Source organism: Stigmatopora argus, chromosome 7 (assembly GCF_051989625.1).
Source record: "Stigmatopora argus isolate UIUO_Sarg chromosome 7, RoL_Sarg_1.0, whole genome shotgun sequence".
Lineage (NCBI taxonomy): Eukaryota > Metazoa > Chordata > Actinopteri > Syngnathiformes > Syngnathidae > Stigmatopora > Stigmatopora argus.
The window spans coordinates 19,563,367-19,579,146 of NC_135393.1; the positions used below are offsets into that span (position 1 = coordinate 19,563,367).

At 42.5% G+C, this 15,780-nt stretch overlaps 1 protein-coding gene and 1 long non-coding RNA gene across 6 annotated transcripts in view; both read right to left on the bottom strand.

The window, feature by feature from the left end:
- Nucleotides 1-144: 144 nt before the first annotated feature.
- dok1a (docking protein 1a) lies at nucleotides 145-8,165 on the bottom strand. Of its 3 annotated transcripts, none has more exons than XM_077606332.1 (7): nucleotides 7,955-8,163; nucleotides 6,473-6,551; nucleotides 3,920-4,050; nucleotides 3,736-3,846; nucleotides 3,572-3,641; nucleotides 2,705-2,877; nucleotides 145-1,578 (listed from the first exon to the last, which is right to left on the bottom strand). In XM_077606332.1, the coding sequence occupies exons 3-7, from the start codon at nucleotides 3,920-3,922 to the stop codon at nucleotides 712-714; spliced, it is 1,224 nt and encodes a 407-aa protein (XP_077462458.1). In that variant the 5' UTR covers nucleotides 3,923-4,050; nucleotides 6,473-6,551; nucleotides 7,955-8,163; the 3' UTR covers nucleotides 145-711. The 3 variants fall into 3 exon arrangements, with proteins under 3 accessions (XP_077462458.1, XP_077462459.1, XP_077462457.1); XM_077606331.1 differs by having other exon boundaries at nucleotides 146-1,578; nucleotides 7,950-8,165; XM_077606333.1 differs by lacking the exons at nucleotides 6,473-6,551; nucleotides 7,955-8,163 and adding an exon at nucleotides 6,185-6,455.
- A 1,920-nt stretch (nucleotides 8,166-10,085) lies between these two features.
- The window catches only part of LOC144077732 (uncharacterized), a 30,872-nt gene continuing 25,177 nt past the window's right edge, over nucleotides 10,086-15,780 (bottom strand). For all 3 annotated transcript variants that reach the window (XR_013301079.1, XR_013301080.1, XR_013301078.1), the window contains exon 5: nucleotides 10,086-10,157. This is a non-coding gene — a long non-coding RNA (uncharacterized LOC144077732). The remainder of the gene's footprint in view (nucleotides 10,158-15,780) is intronic.

Below are 15,780 nucleotides of genomic sequence, written 5' to 3' on the forward strand. Positions count from 1 at the left end.
TTTTTTTTTCAATTCGTCCAATTTGCACTCCCTATTGAAACCATGAATATGGAGGAGAAAATTGTGATACACATTGATAGAAGTTTTAATTTCTTCTTAGCCTTTTTTCTTCTAAGTCACATAAAACTTAAGACTTTTGAGGACCTTTATTTATTATCATAATTTTTGTTATTATTGTGTGCCATGATTAAAACTTTCTTGTTTGTTTTTAATGAACGATTTTTTGCAGTTAATTAGCATTTTTTTATTACCTTACCAAAAAGTTCAAGCTAAATATTTTAATTTTTGTTTTGGCCAGCAGAGGGCGGCTACTCATTGTAAAAAGTATACATTATTTAATTGTCAAAAGGAACAATTTGACATTAAACCATTCCACCAATAAAATCCTTAATTACAATGCATATATTTTGTCATTCAGCAACGTGAAAATAACACTGATATGTTATTTTTGGTGATATAATTTGAAACAAAAACCTTTTTGTCATGGTAAAAAAAATGCTTTATATTTGTAGTTCTTTTACATAGGCTTTCTTTTTCATGTAAATAGAAATGTTTGTTTTAAAAAAGCTTAAGAATAGATTTAATACATGTAGTGGTAAACATACGGGAATGTGAAAATGTAGCATTTTTAAAGGCACAGTTCACATTTGATACAAATTTGCCGCAAGCTTTCGGAAGCATGACTTTCATATGAAGTGACAAACAACTTCATTAAATGAATCCCAGGTTTTCGTAGATGACATCATCGGGCGAGAGGTCGCCGATTTTGGCGGCAGCCATGCTGGCGGCCAAGGAGGAGGACGAGGGGGGCGCCGGGGTCGAGCGGGGACTTGAGGAGGGAGGAGTTTTCTGGACTTGAGCGTAGAGGTGAGCAAACGGGTCTGCTTTGGCTTCTTCTTCTTCTTCTTCTTCGCCTGGAGATCCATCTGCCTTGCTCAGGGGTAGCGTGTAAATGGGTTCGTCTTCTGTCAAGTTCTCCGGTTCTGGTACCACTTTATCGTAGACCTCCGAATAAATAGAGTCCGCTTGTTGGAGAACCGTGCCGGGAACCGAGTTTAGACCTTCTTTCGAATCTGGAGGGCTAAGCGGAAGGATGCTAGCGGGGTCCACGTACACGTTGGACGCGGACGCTTTGGGTTTTGGTGGATTTTGGACGCAGTCGGCCGGGGTGGCGTATTCGGATTCCGTCTGGGAAGCGCCGAGATCTCCGGAGGATCGCTCGGGCGTCGGGATGGTCGGGAGAGGCATGAGGGTGATCGGGGCCGGTTTTTGCAAAGACTGAGTCGGATCGCGTCCGGGTGCAAGATCGTCCGGGTTCTTGACACGCAACCTTTTGTGTTCCAGAACGGAGACGAGACCGGGCGTAGCGGGTATCTCGGGAAGGGGGGATTTCGCCGGTCGGGTAGTCGCGAGGGCCTTGTCTTCTTCCCCGTGAAGGTTACCCGATGAAACGGATAAGGTCTTCTGCTTGATGGTACTCTGAATCAGATGGAAGATTTCCTCCGATTGTGGCGTTTGGAACGTGAACGTTCCGGGACCGCTCTCGCATCGTCGCCCCGCTTCGATGGTTAAGGTCAGCTGGGGTAAAAAATGAAATAAAAAAGTGGAAAATGACTTTTTTTCTTCTTTGTAGTATGGAAAATATGGTCTCTTTCAAATATATAACTCATAAATATTACTTTGTAGTCCAATCGCTGGTTTTTACAAAAGTCTGCACACCCCCGTTCTTTCTTTAAACAATGTTTATTTTAGCTTTTTTAATATGTTTTTTATATATTTTTTATTGCAAGTTTATAGGGCAAGGGTGTCAAACTCGGGTTTGTTCGCAGGCCGCTTTAACATCAACTTGATTTCATGTGGGCCGGACTATTTTAGATATAATATTTAGATTTTTTTCTTTTTTATTGGATTATAAGAACTGGATCAAAAGTCCTAAATATTCAGTTTTTTATAGATATAAAACGGTTTATTTGAACGTTTTTTCTTAGTAAGGGAAAACATCTAATAATCATTTGTTTTTCATTTCAAATGGAAACACATTTTTTTAAAATCATATTCAATATTAAAGTGGAAAACCAAAAATATTTGTATATATTTATTTTTAGATTTTACAAAATGCCTTTTGACCTAAAAACACCAAAAGAAAAAAATGGATAAAAAATTGCAATTTTTATTTTAGCTTTTTTTAATATATTTTTAGATTTTACAAAATTATTTTTTTTAAAACACAGAAAAAATGGATTAAAAAATGACAATGATTGATTTAAAAGGGGGAAAATTAAGAAATTTAATATACATCTATACTCTTCGTTTGAATTTGATCCTAAAACCGAAAGTTGGCACTCATCATTTACTTTCTCGGGCCACACAAAATCATGCGGCGGGCCAGATTTGGCCCCCGGGCCGCCACTTTGACACACGTGCGCTAGGGGCAATTTAGCATACAATTAGCCTAGCGTGCACGTTTTGGGGGGAAAGCGAAGTCCCTGAAGAAAACTCATACAGGCGTGGGGAGAACAAAAGAAAAACAGACAAAAACCCATCATTCTGTTTGTCAAAATCGTTGTTTAGCAGTCCTACGCAACAGCTAGCTTGCGCGGGAAGCGGCCGCCGGAAGAGCTGCGGCTGGCGCGATGGCGTTCCAATCAAATTGGACGGTTTCTTTGTGTTTGTCTGAATGATTGAACGCTTTGAAAGGCCTTACCTTGTCTTTACCGTATCGTCTCAGCAGTTCGTATGGCCACCATCTGACAATGTTCACCTTGTGAACGTCTTTGAGAAGAAGACTGGTTGGTCCCACTTGGAGCCAATAGGAACCCAGCAGGCCGCAACGTGTCGCCGCATCCGTCCTTTGCGCCACCACCTGAAACTCGAAAACTGGAAAGAGGGAACAAAATCGTTTCAAATGAATGTTCACCCGTGGACATGTATTTATTCTTCAACCTTTCCCGTTCAGCCGCTTGGACGTGACGAATGGCAGCCGTGAGCGAAATTTTAATGTGCCACCGGGGAGTTTGAAACGCTTGTTTGTTTTATGGTGTTCATGACAAATGCAGCTAGACAGGAAAGGGTTTAAACTTAGTAAAAAAGATCAGGAAATATGATGAAATGGCTATGCTAGCTGACTTTAAAGTCCCACTGCTAGCTCCGAGGATGCTTTGCCGCATCCCATAAATTTGACCTGGTGGATAAGTGGTTAGCGCCTCGCCCTCACGGTTCGGGGGTCACGGGTTCGATTCCAGGTTGGTGGAGTTTGCATCTTCTCCCCCCGGGTTTGTGTGGGTTTTCTCCAGGTACCTCTGACACAACCCAAAAATATGCAGAGTATGCTAATTGTATGCTAAATCGCCCCTAGCTATGACTTTTTGCCCTTTGTCTCCTCGCGCCTTGCGATTGGCTGGCTAGCAATTCAGTCATACTGAGGACACACCTGGGAATCGGACCCTCGACCCCAGAACGGCGAGACCAACGCTCTAACCACTCAGCCCGTAAATATGCCATTTCAAATAGAATGCCAAACTAATTGAAAAGGGAGAATTTTGTGTAGGAAAATGAAAAGATTTGACGTTACCATCAGTGGCGGTGGCGTAGATGATATTTTCCTCCATCCGGAGTTCTTTGGCATCCGAACCGACGTCTTTCTGAGGAAGGAGAAGCGGCGCCGACCAACGCAGCCAAAGAACCGATTCCCTTTAGGACATTGGTCAGAAAATATGATTTTTTTTGGGGTGCTACCTGAAATGTTGTCTGACAAAGTCTGTCCACCCACGCCACACACTCCTCCTTCTCCGTGGCAAAGACCATGGTCCTCTCCTGCGACTCCACGCAAAAGGCCGCCATGTTTTCCTGAAAACAGAGAGCCATGTCTTAATTCTTGGCAGGAAGTGATGTGAAGATGCTACGTGATGACGATAGGCACCATGGGACAGGCTTCGGCATTGGGCGGGAGTCTCAGGACGCTGAGAAGCTCCGAGAGACGCACCACTTTGACCTTGCTTTCTTGAGGTGACTGATGTTTCTTCAAGACATGGTCTCTTCCTCCAGTTCCACCTGGAAACACAACTTCCAAGATGGTGACCTTTGCTCTACAACAGGGTATCCAGTTTTCCTCATTTTTTACCACTGTTCCCCTATAACACAGGTGTCAAAGTGGCGGCCCGGGGTCCAAATCTGGCCCGCCGCATCATTTTGGGCGGCCCGGGTAAGTCAATCATGAGTGCCGACTTTCTGTTTTAGGATCAAATTCAAATGAAGAGTATAGATGTATATTCAATTTCCTGATTTTCCCCCTTTTAAATCAATCATTGTCATTTTTTAATCCATTTTTTTCGGTGTTTTAGTTCAAAAATCATTTTGTAAAATCTAAAAATATATTTTAAAAAAGCTCAAATAAACATTGCAATTTTTTATCCATTTTTTTCTTTTGGTGTTTTTAGGTCAAAAAGCATTTTGTAAAATCTAAAAATAAATATATACAAATATTTTTGGTTTTCCACTTTAATATCGAATATAATTTTTTTGAAAATTGTTTCTATTTGAAATGAAAAATAAATGATTATTGGATGGTTTGGCTTACTAAGAAACTAAAGTTCAAATAAACACTTTTATATCTATAAAAGACTGAATATTAGACAGGTACTACATCTCCCATTATACATAACGGCGGCGGAGGGTACTTTTTCACTGGCAGAGTGCAGTGTTTCACCGGGATTCGTGTATAACGCGCAGAAGGATTTTGCTTGAGTTTGTGCTTTGAAAAGATGGAAAAGCCTTTCAGAAGACGCATTCTTGTTTAAATGGAGGCTAGAAACAGCTCTTAACTTGATTTTGTTTGGTGGATGAAATGATTTCATCTGTCATTTTCGATCCACTCGATGTCAAGCACTTTGAATGCCATCGCAAAAGAAGGGCGCTCTACAAATGAGACGATAAAAAGACGATGTCTACACTGAAAAGGCTAAAAATTCCGCAAAGTAAAAAAAAAGATGTCTGCTCTTTTTATTGTAATTAAGCACTCAGGTAGAGGCGCGTTTTGATCTCCAGTGACACGAGCGCAACGCAACGCAACGCAACGCAGGAGGAAAGAGTTTGGCTCTAAATGCACTGCATTATTGATGGCAAGCAAGAATAAAACATGAAGACATGCGCCCAAATCACTCATGTGACGCAATTACACACAAGACGACATATAGCCTGCTCTACCTTTACAATTTCAAAAGAAAGAAATCCTTTATTCTCTTACTTTCTCCAGTTAAGCAATGACAACATTAATTCATTACTATTTTTTTTCTTCCTCGTATTTCTAATCTCATGGAGATAACTTTAAAAAAAAATTAAATCGGCTTTCCCAGCACAACCGTGACAGTATTTATTCATTCATTTTCTGAACCGGTTATCCTAACAGAAACCGTGGGGGGTGCTTGAGCCTATCCCAACCCATGTTGGGCACCAGGCGGGGGGGGGCGCCCTGAATTAGCGGCCGGCCAATCGCGGAGCACAAGGAGACAAAGGACAACCAATCATACCTAGGAGCAATTTAGCATATAATTAGCTTAGCGGGGCAATTTAGCATATAATTAGCTTAGCATGCATGTTTTTGGAATTTGTGAGGAAAGCAGAGCACCCGGAGAAAACCCACACAAGCCCGGGAAGAACATGCTAAGTCCACACGGCAAGGACCGACCTGGACTCGAACCCACGACCCGAGAACTGCAAGTCCGACGCGCTGACCACTTATCCAACGTTTTTTTAAACATTTTTTTTCTCTCATGACCTTAAACTTGTCTACAATGAATTAAAGTGTATAGGTTTTGGAATGGACTACTGTCATGATTATCCAGAATGCTTCTTCTCGATGAAATCCTTCCTAAGCCGTCATTGGTCGTTGAGAAAAACTCTTGGAAAGAAACATTTTTTTTGCCCCAAGCGCCAACGTTCTTTTTGCAAATTTGCCAAAGGCATTTGTCTGGTTTTTGGGGCGTCTTTATTTCACGTGTGACGCTTTGCGGGATTATGGGACTGGTCGTATGCAATGTGCATACCAGCGTTGCCCGCGTTGCCCGCGTGCCCGCGTGCAAACAGATAACAAGAGAAAATGTGCATCCGGTGAGCTTACATAACTCATCTCCACAATCCTGGGGTCTATTTAAGCTGTCAAATTTACTTTTCATCTTGTGCTGCTCACCCTGCTGCTGCTGCTGCTGCTACTGCTGCTGCTGCGTGCATGTTTTTGTTGCTCTCTCCATCGCTTCTCTTTCACCCCCACGCTCGCTCGCTCGCGCACACACACACACACACACAAAAATCACTAACATGTCTGCGCTGTATCTATCTTAGAGGTAAGATGTTCAGCCTGAACCCAAAGCCGACCTGTTGGGCCTCCGCGATGACAAATAAGTACGTCACCCCTAAAAGCTATTGACGACATCCGCTAAAGAAAGCCAAAACATCTGCTGAGATCTGGATAACGTACCTCCTATAAACTGAATCTCCAATCGACCCACTCCATTGCTGCTGGCTGGAACCAATGACAACAACACCAGCTTCCATTTCTGGAAAGAAAGACAAAAACACTTAGCAAACAAGAGAGCTAACACATTTTTTTGAATGGGTGATAGATAGGGCGCAGTCTCATTTGCGGCTATATTTGCTGTTTTTTGTCAATACATTGGACACCTCGTCCGATAAGGTGCTAGCATGACACTAGGCAGCCGTATGTTATGCTAGCCGCTAGCGTATGCTATGTTAGCCGTTAGCGTATGTTATGCTAGCTGCTAGCGTACCTATGTTATGCTAGCCGCTAGCGTACCTATGTTATGCTAGCAGCTAGCGTACATATGTTATGCTAGCCTCTAGCGTACCTATGTTATGTTATCCGCTAGCGTATCTTATGCTAGCCTCTAGCGTACCTATGTTATGCTACCCGCTAGCGTATGTTATGCTAGCCTCTAGCGTACCTATGTTATGCTAGCTGCTAGCGCACCTATCTTATGCTAGCCGCTAGCGTAACTATGTTATTCTACCTGCTAGTGTGCCTACGGTATGCTAGCCGCTAGCTATGTTATGCTAGCAAATGCCTTGCCACTACCATGGGATATTTTGAATGCATTTACCGTAATGCTTGGAATGCGCGGGGAAGCCATTTTTTCGGGTGAACGTCCGCTGGGTTGATCGCAATAAGTAGCGCGCCGGCAAGAAAAAAAACCAAACAGTCAGGACCATACAAAAATGCAAAAATACAAATTAGCGTTTTAGTGAAAATTTTAGACTTTTAAGTGTGCCCAACAGGTGTAAAATATGGTACATTGTTTACAAAGAGTAATGTCGTAAAACGAGAGCTGGCCAAATGCCTTTAAAGGTCATTTTTTGATGCAGAAGAGCGTTTCGGCGGCCCTGATGGAAATGAACGCAGGCGTGAATTCCACCCTAACATGTAGCGTCCAATCAAAAGCCAGATGGAGTCATCTAAATCCAGCAGTGGCGTGCGGGATCTCTCCGCCGTGCGTACGGGAACCTGAAGCCAAGAAAAGGCTGGTGCTGTTTGAACATGCTCCTTCCTTTTGGCTCCGCTTCTGTCCGCATGCTTGCTTACTTGCGCAATCCGCTTACACAAGTTTCAGCGGAAAAAAAAGCTGTGAGGTACGGCCACGTTCAGGTACGGCCACCTTGGGAACGTCCACGTGGATTGGACGTCAATGGTGGCCAGTCAATTCACTTTTTGGCCAGAAAATAAAACAATCCAGCCCACACGAGATCTAGCGAATGCGATCCGTGAACCAAAAGGTTAACCACACCCATAATCATCTGAAACTACGACGACTAATTGGGAGGAACATCGGAAAAATTGAAGGGAAACGACTCAGGATTTCCTCCTCGCTGGTTTTCCTTGGGTTAACAAAACCGGATTTTCACTTGTTCCGATAGAATTGACTTAATCAAACTGGACTTACTTTACCCGCTTTGCGAGGTTGAAGGTAAACCTTCCCCGTTTTTGTCCGAGAGTCCATCACGGAAAGCCAAACATTATTGTTGCGAGGATTTCGCACACACCGGCGGCTTGCGCTCTCACCTTTTTTTTTCTCCCTGAGGGCGTTACCTATATTCAGGAATGCTTGTAATATGAGACTCACCTGGAAGTCAGCGCTTAAGTTGAGGAAATGGAACTGGCCTGTACCTTTTTCAAAATCAATACACTGTAAATACAGGTGTCAATGTGGCGGCCTGGGGGCCAAATCTGGCCCGCCGCATCATTTTGTGCGGCCCGAGAAAGTCAATGATGAGTGCCGACTTTCTGTTTTAGGATCAAATTAAAATGGAGTATAGATGTATATTAAATTTCCTGATTTTCCCCCTTTTCAATCAATCATTGTCATTTTTTAATCAATTTTTTCTGTGTTTTTAGTTCAAAAATCATTTTGTAAAATCAAAAAATATATTTAAAAATGTTCAAATAAACATTGTTTAAGATCTATAAAAAATGAATATTCAGGGATTTTAATCCAGTTCTTTTAATCCATTTATTAAAAAAAATCTAAATATGATATCTAAAATGGTCCGGCCCACATGAAATCAAGTTGACGTTAAAGCGGCCCGCGAACCAACCCGAGTCTGACACCCTTGGTGTAAATCTTTCTTAAATATTTGTATTTGTATCATGTTTTTTTTCCAGCTTTTCCATTAACTTTTGCACTTTTGACCAACAGCGGATTAGTAACTGTTCATTCCTGTTCACCTGGTTACTGGTTAATTAACCCGTGACCCCTGTGACCCTGAACTGAATGCGGAACTTTTGTTCAAACCCAAATAATTTAACAACACGTAGAGTTAATGCACGAAATTAATATCAAAACGTGGAACCAAAGTACCCATTTTTTTTTGAAGAAATGCTTTGGTTTTCGTAAATAAGAATAAAATGCTATGCTCAAAGAACACGTGGAAGAGCGCAAAGTAGCGTAAACGCGAGCTTGGCGGATGAGCTTGACCGCGGTCCCGTGAAAAAGACGACGAGCGCAGAAAACGTTGGATCTCGCTGCCCTACTTTTCACGGCCAAGACAATGAGGACGTTTACATAGTCGGTCATGAGGTCTTTCAAGCAGAAACTAAGCTAAGCCTTTGCCACAATTAGCCAATCGAGTGTCGACAGATTGACTTTTTCTGTGTCATGGAATCTTCATTAGCAAATGTAATTATACACAACATCTTAAAATATGTACCAATTCAGGGTCATTTTACCATACGACGTCCATTCTTTCGCATATCTACTCCATTTTATATACCATTAATATTATATTTTAATAAGCACATCTGGGAAATGGGATACAACAAAATACACTACTCCTGAAATGAAATGGTCTGGAAAGCAGTTTCCTAACTTGGATTTTTTTTTTTGTAAATAGAAGCATATTTAACATTAAATTAGCATACTTTAATACTACGCCCTAAACACGTGTCAAAGTGGCGGCCCGGGGGCCAAATCTGGCCCGCCGGATCATTTTGTGCGGCCCGAGAAAGTAGATGATGAGTGCCCACTTTCTGTTTTAGGATGAAATTAAAATGAAGAGTATAGATGTATATTACATTTCCTGATTTTCCCCCTTTTAAATCAATAATTGTCATTTTTTTAATCCATTTTTTCTGTGTTTTAGTTCAAAAATCATTTTGTAAAATCTAAAATTATATAAAAAAAGCTAAAATAAACATTGTTTTGATCTATAAAAAACTGAATATTCAGGGCTTTTAATCCAGTTCTTTTAATCCATTTATAAAAAAATCTAAATATGATTCCTAAAATGGTCCGGCCCACATGAAATCAAGTTGACGTTAACGCGGCCCGCGAACCAACCCGAGTCTGACACCCTTGCCCTAAACCCTTTCAAAATGATCAAAATATGCCAACTTTGTATTAAATACATGTGCAAATATATGTTGCATGCAAAAACAAATATCAGGAAATGATTGATTAAACCATTAAAATGATTCAGAAATGCAACAGCGAAGCAAACATACGTAGACACACAACTTAAAATGTTATGCACACTCAAAATAATGGCAACAACCAATCAGGAACTCACCGCCAGTGGTCTGGGGGGGGATGTTTGATTTCGTCCGACGTCTCGTAACTTAGATCGGTTTTGTTTCCCATGGGACTTTTCGTAACCTGAAAATGTTGTAGGTAGAGGTGTTTGTAAGTAGAGGCGTTTGTAAGTAGAGGCGTTTGTAAGTAGAGGCATTTGTAAGTAGAGGTGTTTGTAAGTAGAGGCGTTTGTAAGGAGAGGCGCCACTGCAGTAGGAAAACACTAGGCTGCAAATAAAAAAACACTCCCGCATGCATGAAGAAACGGACTATACAGCATAAGAAAGGCGGGAAGGTGAAGAAGAGCCGGCTTGCTAAATATATTTAAAAAAAACATTTTAAGTGATAAAGCGTGTCTTTACTAAATTAATCAAGCTGCGAGTGAATGTGTGTCTGCTCTCTGATTTCCATGTTAAGTCCACTTTAAACAAATGAAAATTCTCCACGGCAATCTAAGCGACAATTCAAAGCAAATCTTTTAATGTTTCTACTAGCTTTGTTTGGAATGAATTTAAAAACAGACTCGGGCGAGACGCTTCTCTGGAAAGAAATACAGAAAATTCAATTGAAAGCCTTTGTTGTCATTATACAAGTGTAATGAGATGTAAAATCTTAGCATAAAGTGCACATGTCATAATTAGGCATTCAAAAGATTTATATACAATAAAAATGAAGGTTAAAAAAAGTGGTTAGCATCACGTGATAGAGGTCGCTATTGCGTTTTAGCGCAAGTATCAAAAGTGCAAGATCAAAAAATTGCAGTGCTAAGACTGAAGTCAAAGTCTGAGAACGTTACGGCATTATACGTATAGTAAAATATATGTCAGACAGTAAAATGACAGGAAAATATATGTCAGCCAAATAGTGCAACCTCTTCTGTTCCATTTAATAAGCAAATTTGCAAAGAAATATCATGCTGTGTGTGTATTTGGACGTCACTATGTACACATAGTGTTGGAATGTAAAACAAGGTTTCACTGTCAGTTGTCGAATGGCTCGAACGAGGATGGCGGTACCTCCGAGCAAGGTCACCTTCAAATATGCGCTTACACACGACTAGATATTTGGGTGCTCTGCTTTGGCGACGCACACTTGCGCCGGCCGGCCGGCCAATCGGCCGTCCGGGTGACATTTTGCTACTCCTGAGATTGAAATAATCAGGATGAAAGCATCATTCAAAACAATGGTGAGCACATAGGTGCTTGTCAACAATTTGATGCTGATGCTTGTTGATAGGACTAACCCAAGGGGGTGCAGTGAACTAACCCAAAGGTCGTGCAGTGTTTGCGAGTTCTCCTCGAAAATCGCCCGACTTCATTTTCTGTACTGCTTATCCTCGCGGGGGGTGCTGGAGCCTGTCCCAGCTGACTACGGGCAGCAGGCGGGGGACACCCGGGATCGGTTGCCAATTTAGAGTGATTACTTAGCTTAGCATGCATGTTTTTGGGATGTGAGAGGAAGTTGGAGTGCCCGAAGAAAACCCACGCAGGCCCGTGGACAACTATTCATGCTCACACTTATAGCTAAGGGCAATTTTGAGTCATCACTTAGCTCGGCATGCAAGTTTTTGGGATGTGGGAGGAAACCAGAGTACCCAGAGAAAACCCACGCAAACATGCAATCTCCACACAGCGAGGACCCACCTGGAATCAAACCCACGACCCCAGAACTCTAAGACCGTGCCACTAACCACTCATCCACCGAACCGCCCCTTTTTTATATTGTTGGTGAATCTAGTTGTTTAGCAAACAAGACGTGAAATACTGTGAAAATGGTGTTTGCTGCCTTGGCCACAGGCGCAAAATATAAAATAAATCAATTAATGATAGCGGGACGGGAAGGGGAAAAAAAACAGTCTTTGTTTTTCCCTCCTTGTACTCTGGTGCTTCACCGTCAGCGGTAATGAGCTACGTTAATAATGCATTTTCTCTCTGTTGCGCTCTCTTAGCCTTTTATGCTATTTATGTCCACTCGCTAAACAGGCTGTCACAAAAGTCGACGCGACTGTTTCACCACTGTCTCCTCTCTTCATTTACGCCGCTACATGAATATGTCAAATTTGCAGGGCCCAAATTAGGATTTAAACCTCTCCGTCGCACCGAGGCAGCGCTCGGAAAACCCACGGAATAAACGCCTCCTTCCAAAAAGCCGAGTCTTGCCACAGTTCTCCTTTCCCACCAATGAAATGGCCCGTTCCAAACACCAGACACGCAACCTCGCATGGGTCCCACCAGCAGTTTTTGGCCCATTTCCATGCACAGTGAGATGAAAACAATGGCATCCGACGGTTTGGTGCTTTAAAAGAACCTAGCGAGAGTCGACGCTCGTGCTAGCGGCGGCGTGAGAGCGAGCACGCTGTCGGCGCTTTCAGCTAAATGCTAATGTCGGCATGCAAATATGCAAATGACTCCTTTTCTCACAGTATCCTCATATGTTTAGGGGAAAAAAGGCTCATAATTCAGCTTTGTTAGAAGTGTCGAGGCCTAGGAGGCGCTAAAGTGAAATTCAATAGTGTGCGTGTGCATGTGTATGTGTGTGTGTGTGTGTGTGTGTGTGTGTGTGTGTGTGTGTGTCCTCCAGGAAATGTCTAATAAGACAAATGGGACTTGTACCAAACTTTTCATCTCATTTTCTGAACCGCTTTATCCTCACTAGGGTCGCGGGGGGTGCCGGAGTCTTGCCCAGCCGAATTTAAATGAGTTGTCTCTAGTTTTGGGGCTGTAATCCAAATCCAGAATGAAGGCAAAATCAACTTTAACATTGTTTCTATATATATTTTTTAAAACGCCCACCTCATGGTATACAACACGTGTCAAAGTTGCGGCCCAGGGGCCAAATCTGGCCCGCCGCATCATTTTGTGCGGCCCGGGAAAGTAAATGATGAGTGCTGACTTTCTGTTTTAGGATCAAACTAAAATAAAGAGTATAGATGTATATTAGATTTCCTGATATTTCCCCTTTTAAATCAATATTTGTAATTTTTTAATCCATTTTTTCTGTGTTTGTAGTTCAAAAATCATTTTGTAAAATCTAAAAATAAATTTAAAAAAGCTAAAATTAACATTGTTTTAGATCTATAAAAAAATGAATATTCAGGGATTTTAATCCAGTTCTTTTAATCCATTTATTAAAAACATCTAAATATTATATCTAAGAGGGTCCAGCCCACGTGAAATCAAGTTGACGTTAAAGCGGCCCGCGAACCAACCGAGTCTGACACCCTTGGTATACAATATAAATCTTGTGCAAATGGTTTAATGATTGCAGGAAAGGAAGCGCGGTAGAGAGTGGTTAATACAGCCGACTCACAGTTCTGAGGTCAAGGGTTAGATTCTGGTTTCTGGCCTTCCTGTGTGGAGTTTGCAAGAAGAAGAAAAAAAAAAGACAGACAGATTTTAAAAATAAATAAATAAAAACAATGTTCCTTGGAAAGACTTTAGTTGAATTTGGGTATGTTTTGATTTAGCCATTCTTCATGTGAGCCACAGTGACAGCCCTTAAAAGTACTCTTGGCGGAGAGTCATTAAAACGCTAGAGGCACCATTATTTATTAACTAGTATTTCTCTGACTGGGATGTCAATAGTCGTGCGCCAACTTGGCTGGAGATCTGCCGGTAAAAATCGCGCCGAATCTGCCAGACGGTGACTTCAAGGCAAGCACAATAAATATTTTGATATCAATACATCGTGACCGGACGTTTGGTCGCCCGGGTGAATATAATTTTGAGAGCTGGTTTCAACAGTAGATATTTAGATATTAAACTCTCTCATGAATATAATTTTGAGAGCTGGTTTCAACAGTAAACTCTCTGTCATGTTGTCAAACGTCCGGCGACCAAACGTCCGGCGACCAAATGTCCGGCGACCAAACGTCCTGCGGGGTGACCGTATTCAGCGTTTTTTCGTTTATGGCGGCCATGTCTGGTGCACGTGAACCGCAATATTCGAGGGATTACTGTAAACACCCAATGCAAAGTCGACAACAAATTCCCCCTTGAGTGAACGTACGATCAATTAGTAAGCCACCTGATCCAATCCATATTACATCTCCGTCCAATAGGATCACTTTATGGGTGACCTTGCAAAACTGAGGGTGCCGGATTGGGGTCGGGCGGCTGACGTAGAATGTTAAAAGTTTCACTCCGCTCCTCCGTAATGGCCAGAACCTAATGTCTAATTCATATAATTCACATTAGGATGACGAGGACAAGGACGAGGACGGGTGGATGACGAGGACGACTGCAAAAGTACAGCCGTCCGTCTCCAGCGTTCCTCGTCACCCTCGACGCGCCCGTCCGTCCGTCCGTCAAGCGTCCTGGCTCGCCTGCCACTCAAGTGGCTTCTACTCTGACAAGATCGCTGAAATCACGGTTTGGTCAGCCTCCCCGTTCCAGTTAAAACGACCACTCGTCAAACAAAGAGTGAATTGTCCATTCGTCATATTTTTCGCCCGTTTCACTGACTTCCAAGAAACGACGGTTTGCCAATTTTTTCACGATCTTTCCGATTCTCTCCAAGTCGAGTTCAATCAAGCAAATAAAAAATATCATGTCAAGGGCCCCCCTCATCCCTCCCCAGGTTGTCCCTGGGTCACATATGGCAAAGTTGCATAAAGTTGTCTTCCTCCACGGCAGGGAATTTCAAGCACATGCGTCTCAATGTGCTTTTGTCCAGCCGAGCGGAAGGAGAAAGTGTGTTTGGGCCAGATGGAGGACGCAAGAATCGGAAAGAACGGGAGCAACAGCGAGCCGCAGCGACTGTCACGTATACTCCAAAAATACCCTCATCCAGCCTAGATAACCCTTTTGACATTTCACTCACATACAAACACTAAGGACTCAAGTCTTGTAGGTGTTCACAGTGGGAGACCAGGATTTCAAACCCGGGTCTCCCACTGTGAGGCCCACGCGCGAACCACTCATCCGCCGGGCACACAAGGGTCTACAGATGGAAATTAGCCCTCGCCAACAATCTTACATATTTGCATATTCATATGTTCATGCATTAGGTCCTGGGTTCAAATCCCCGGGCCTGCGTAGGTTTCCTTCGGATACTCCGGGTTCCTCCCACAGTCCAAAAAAAATGCAAGGTAAGCTGATTGGACACTCTACATTGCCCCAATTTAGGAGAGCGTGAATGGTTGTTTGTCTCCTTGTGCCCTGCGATTGGCTGGCCAGCCATTCAAGGTCAGAGTCAGCTGGGATACGCTCCAGCACCCCCCACAACCCTAATGAGGATAATGCGGTACAGAAAATGAGATGAGATGTTCGTTAATATGAGTTGTCCCTTATTAAACAAATCAAATCAAAAGATACAAGAAGAACCAAGTGGAAAATCAAGTTAATTAACATTACTAGTCAGCCATTAAAAAAATCCTTCTATGGAAGTTCCTTTCTAACGAAAACCCACTCAGTAATATGCAAATAAACGCCCACTTTTGCTTATTGGAAACTATTTTATAAAATGGAGTCAATTTATCAGAGATTGTCCTTTTTTGCAAATAAAGATTATTATTGTGAAAACTGACCGTCAAATGAAGCTTCACGATGTTTCCGTCTCTTTTCCGGAAGTTAAATACGAACACACAGGACGAACGGACGAATGGATGGACACCTGCTGAGAGGACGACCTATCAGCGGCCTGCGTTCAACTATCTCCTACTCGCAAGATGATTAGCCGGGAGAACTGTCTGTCACGGGGCCAGCAA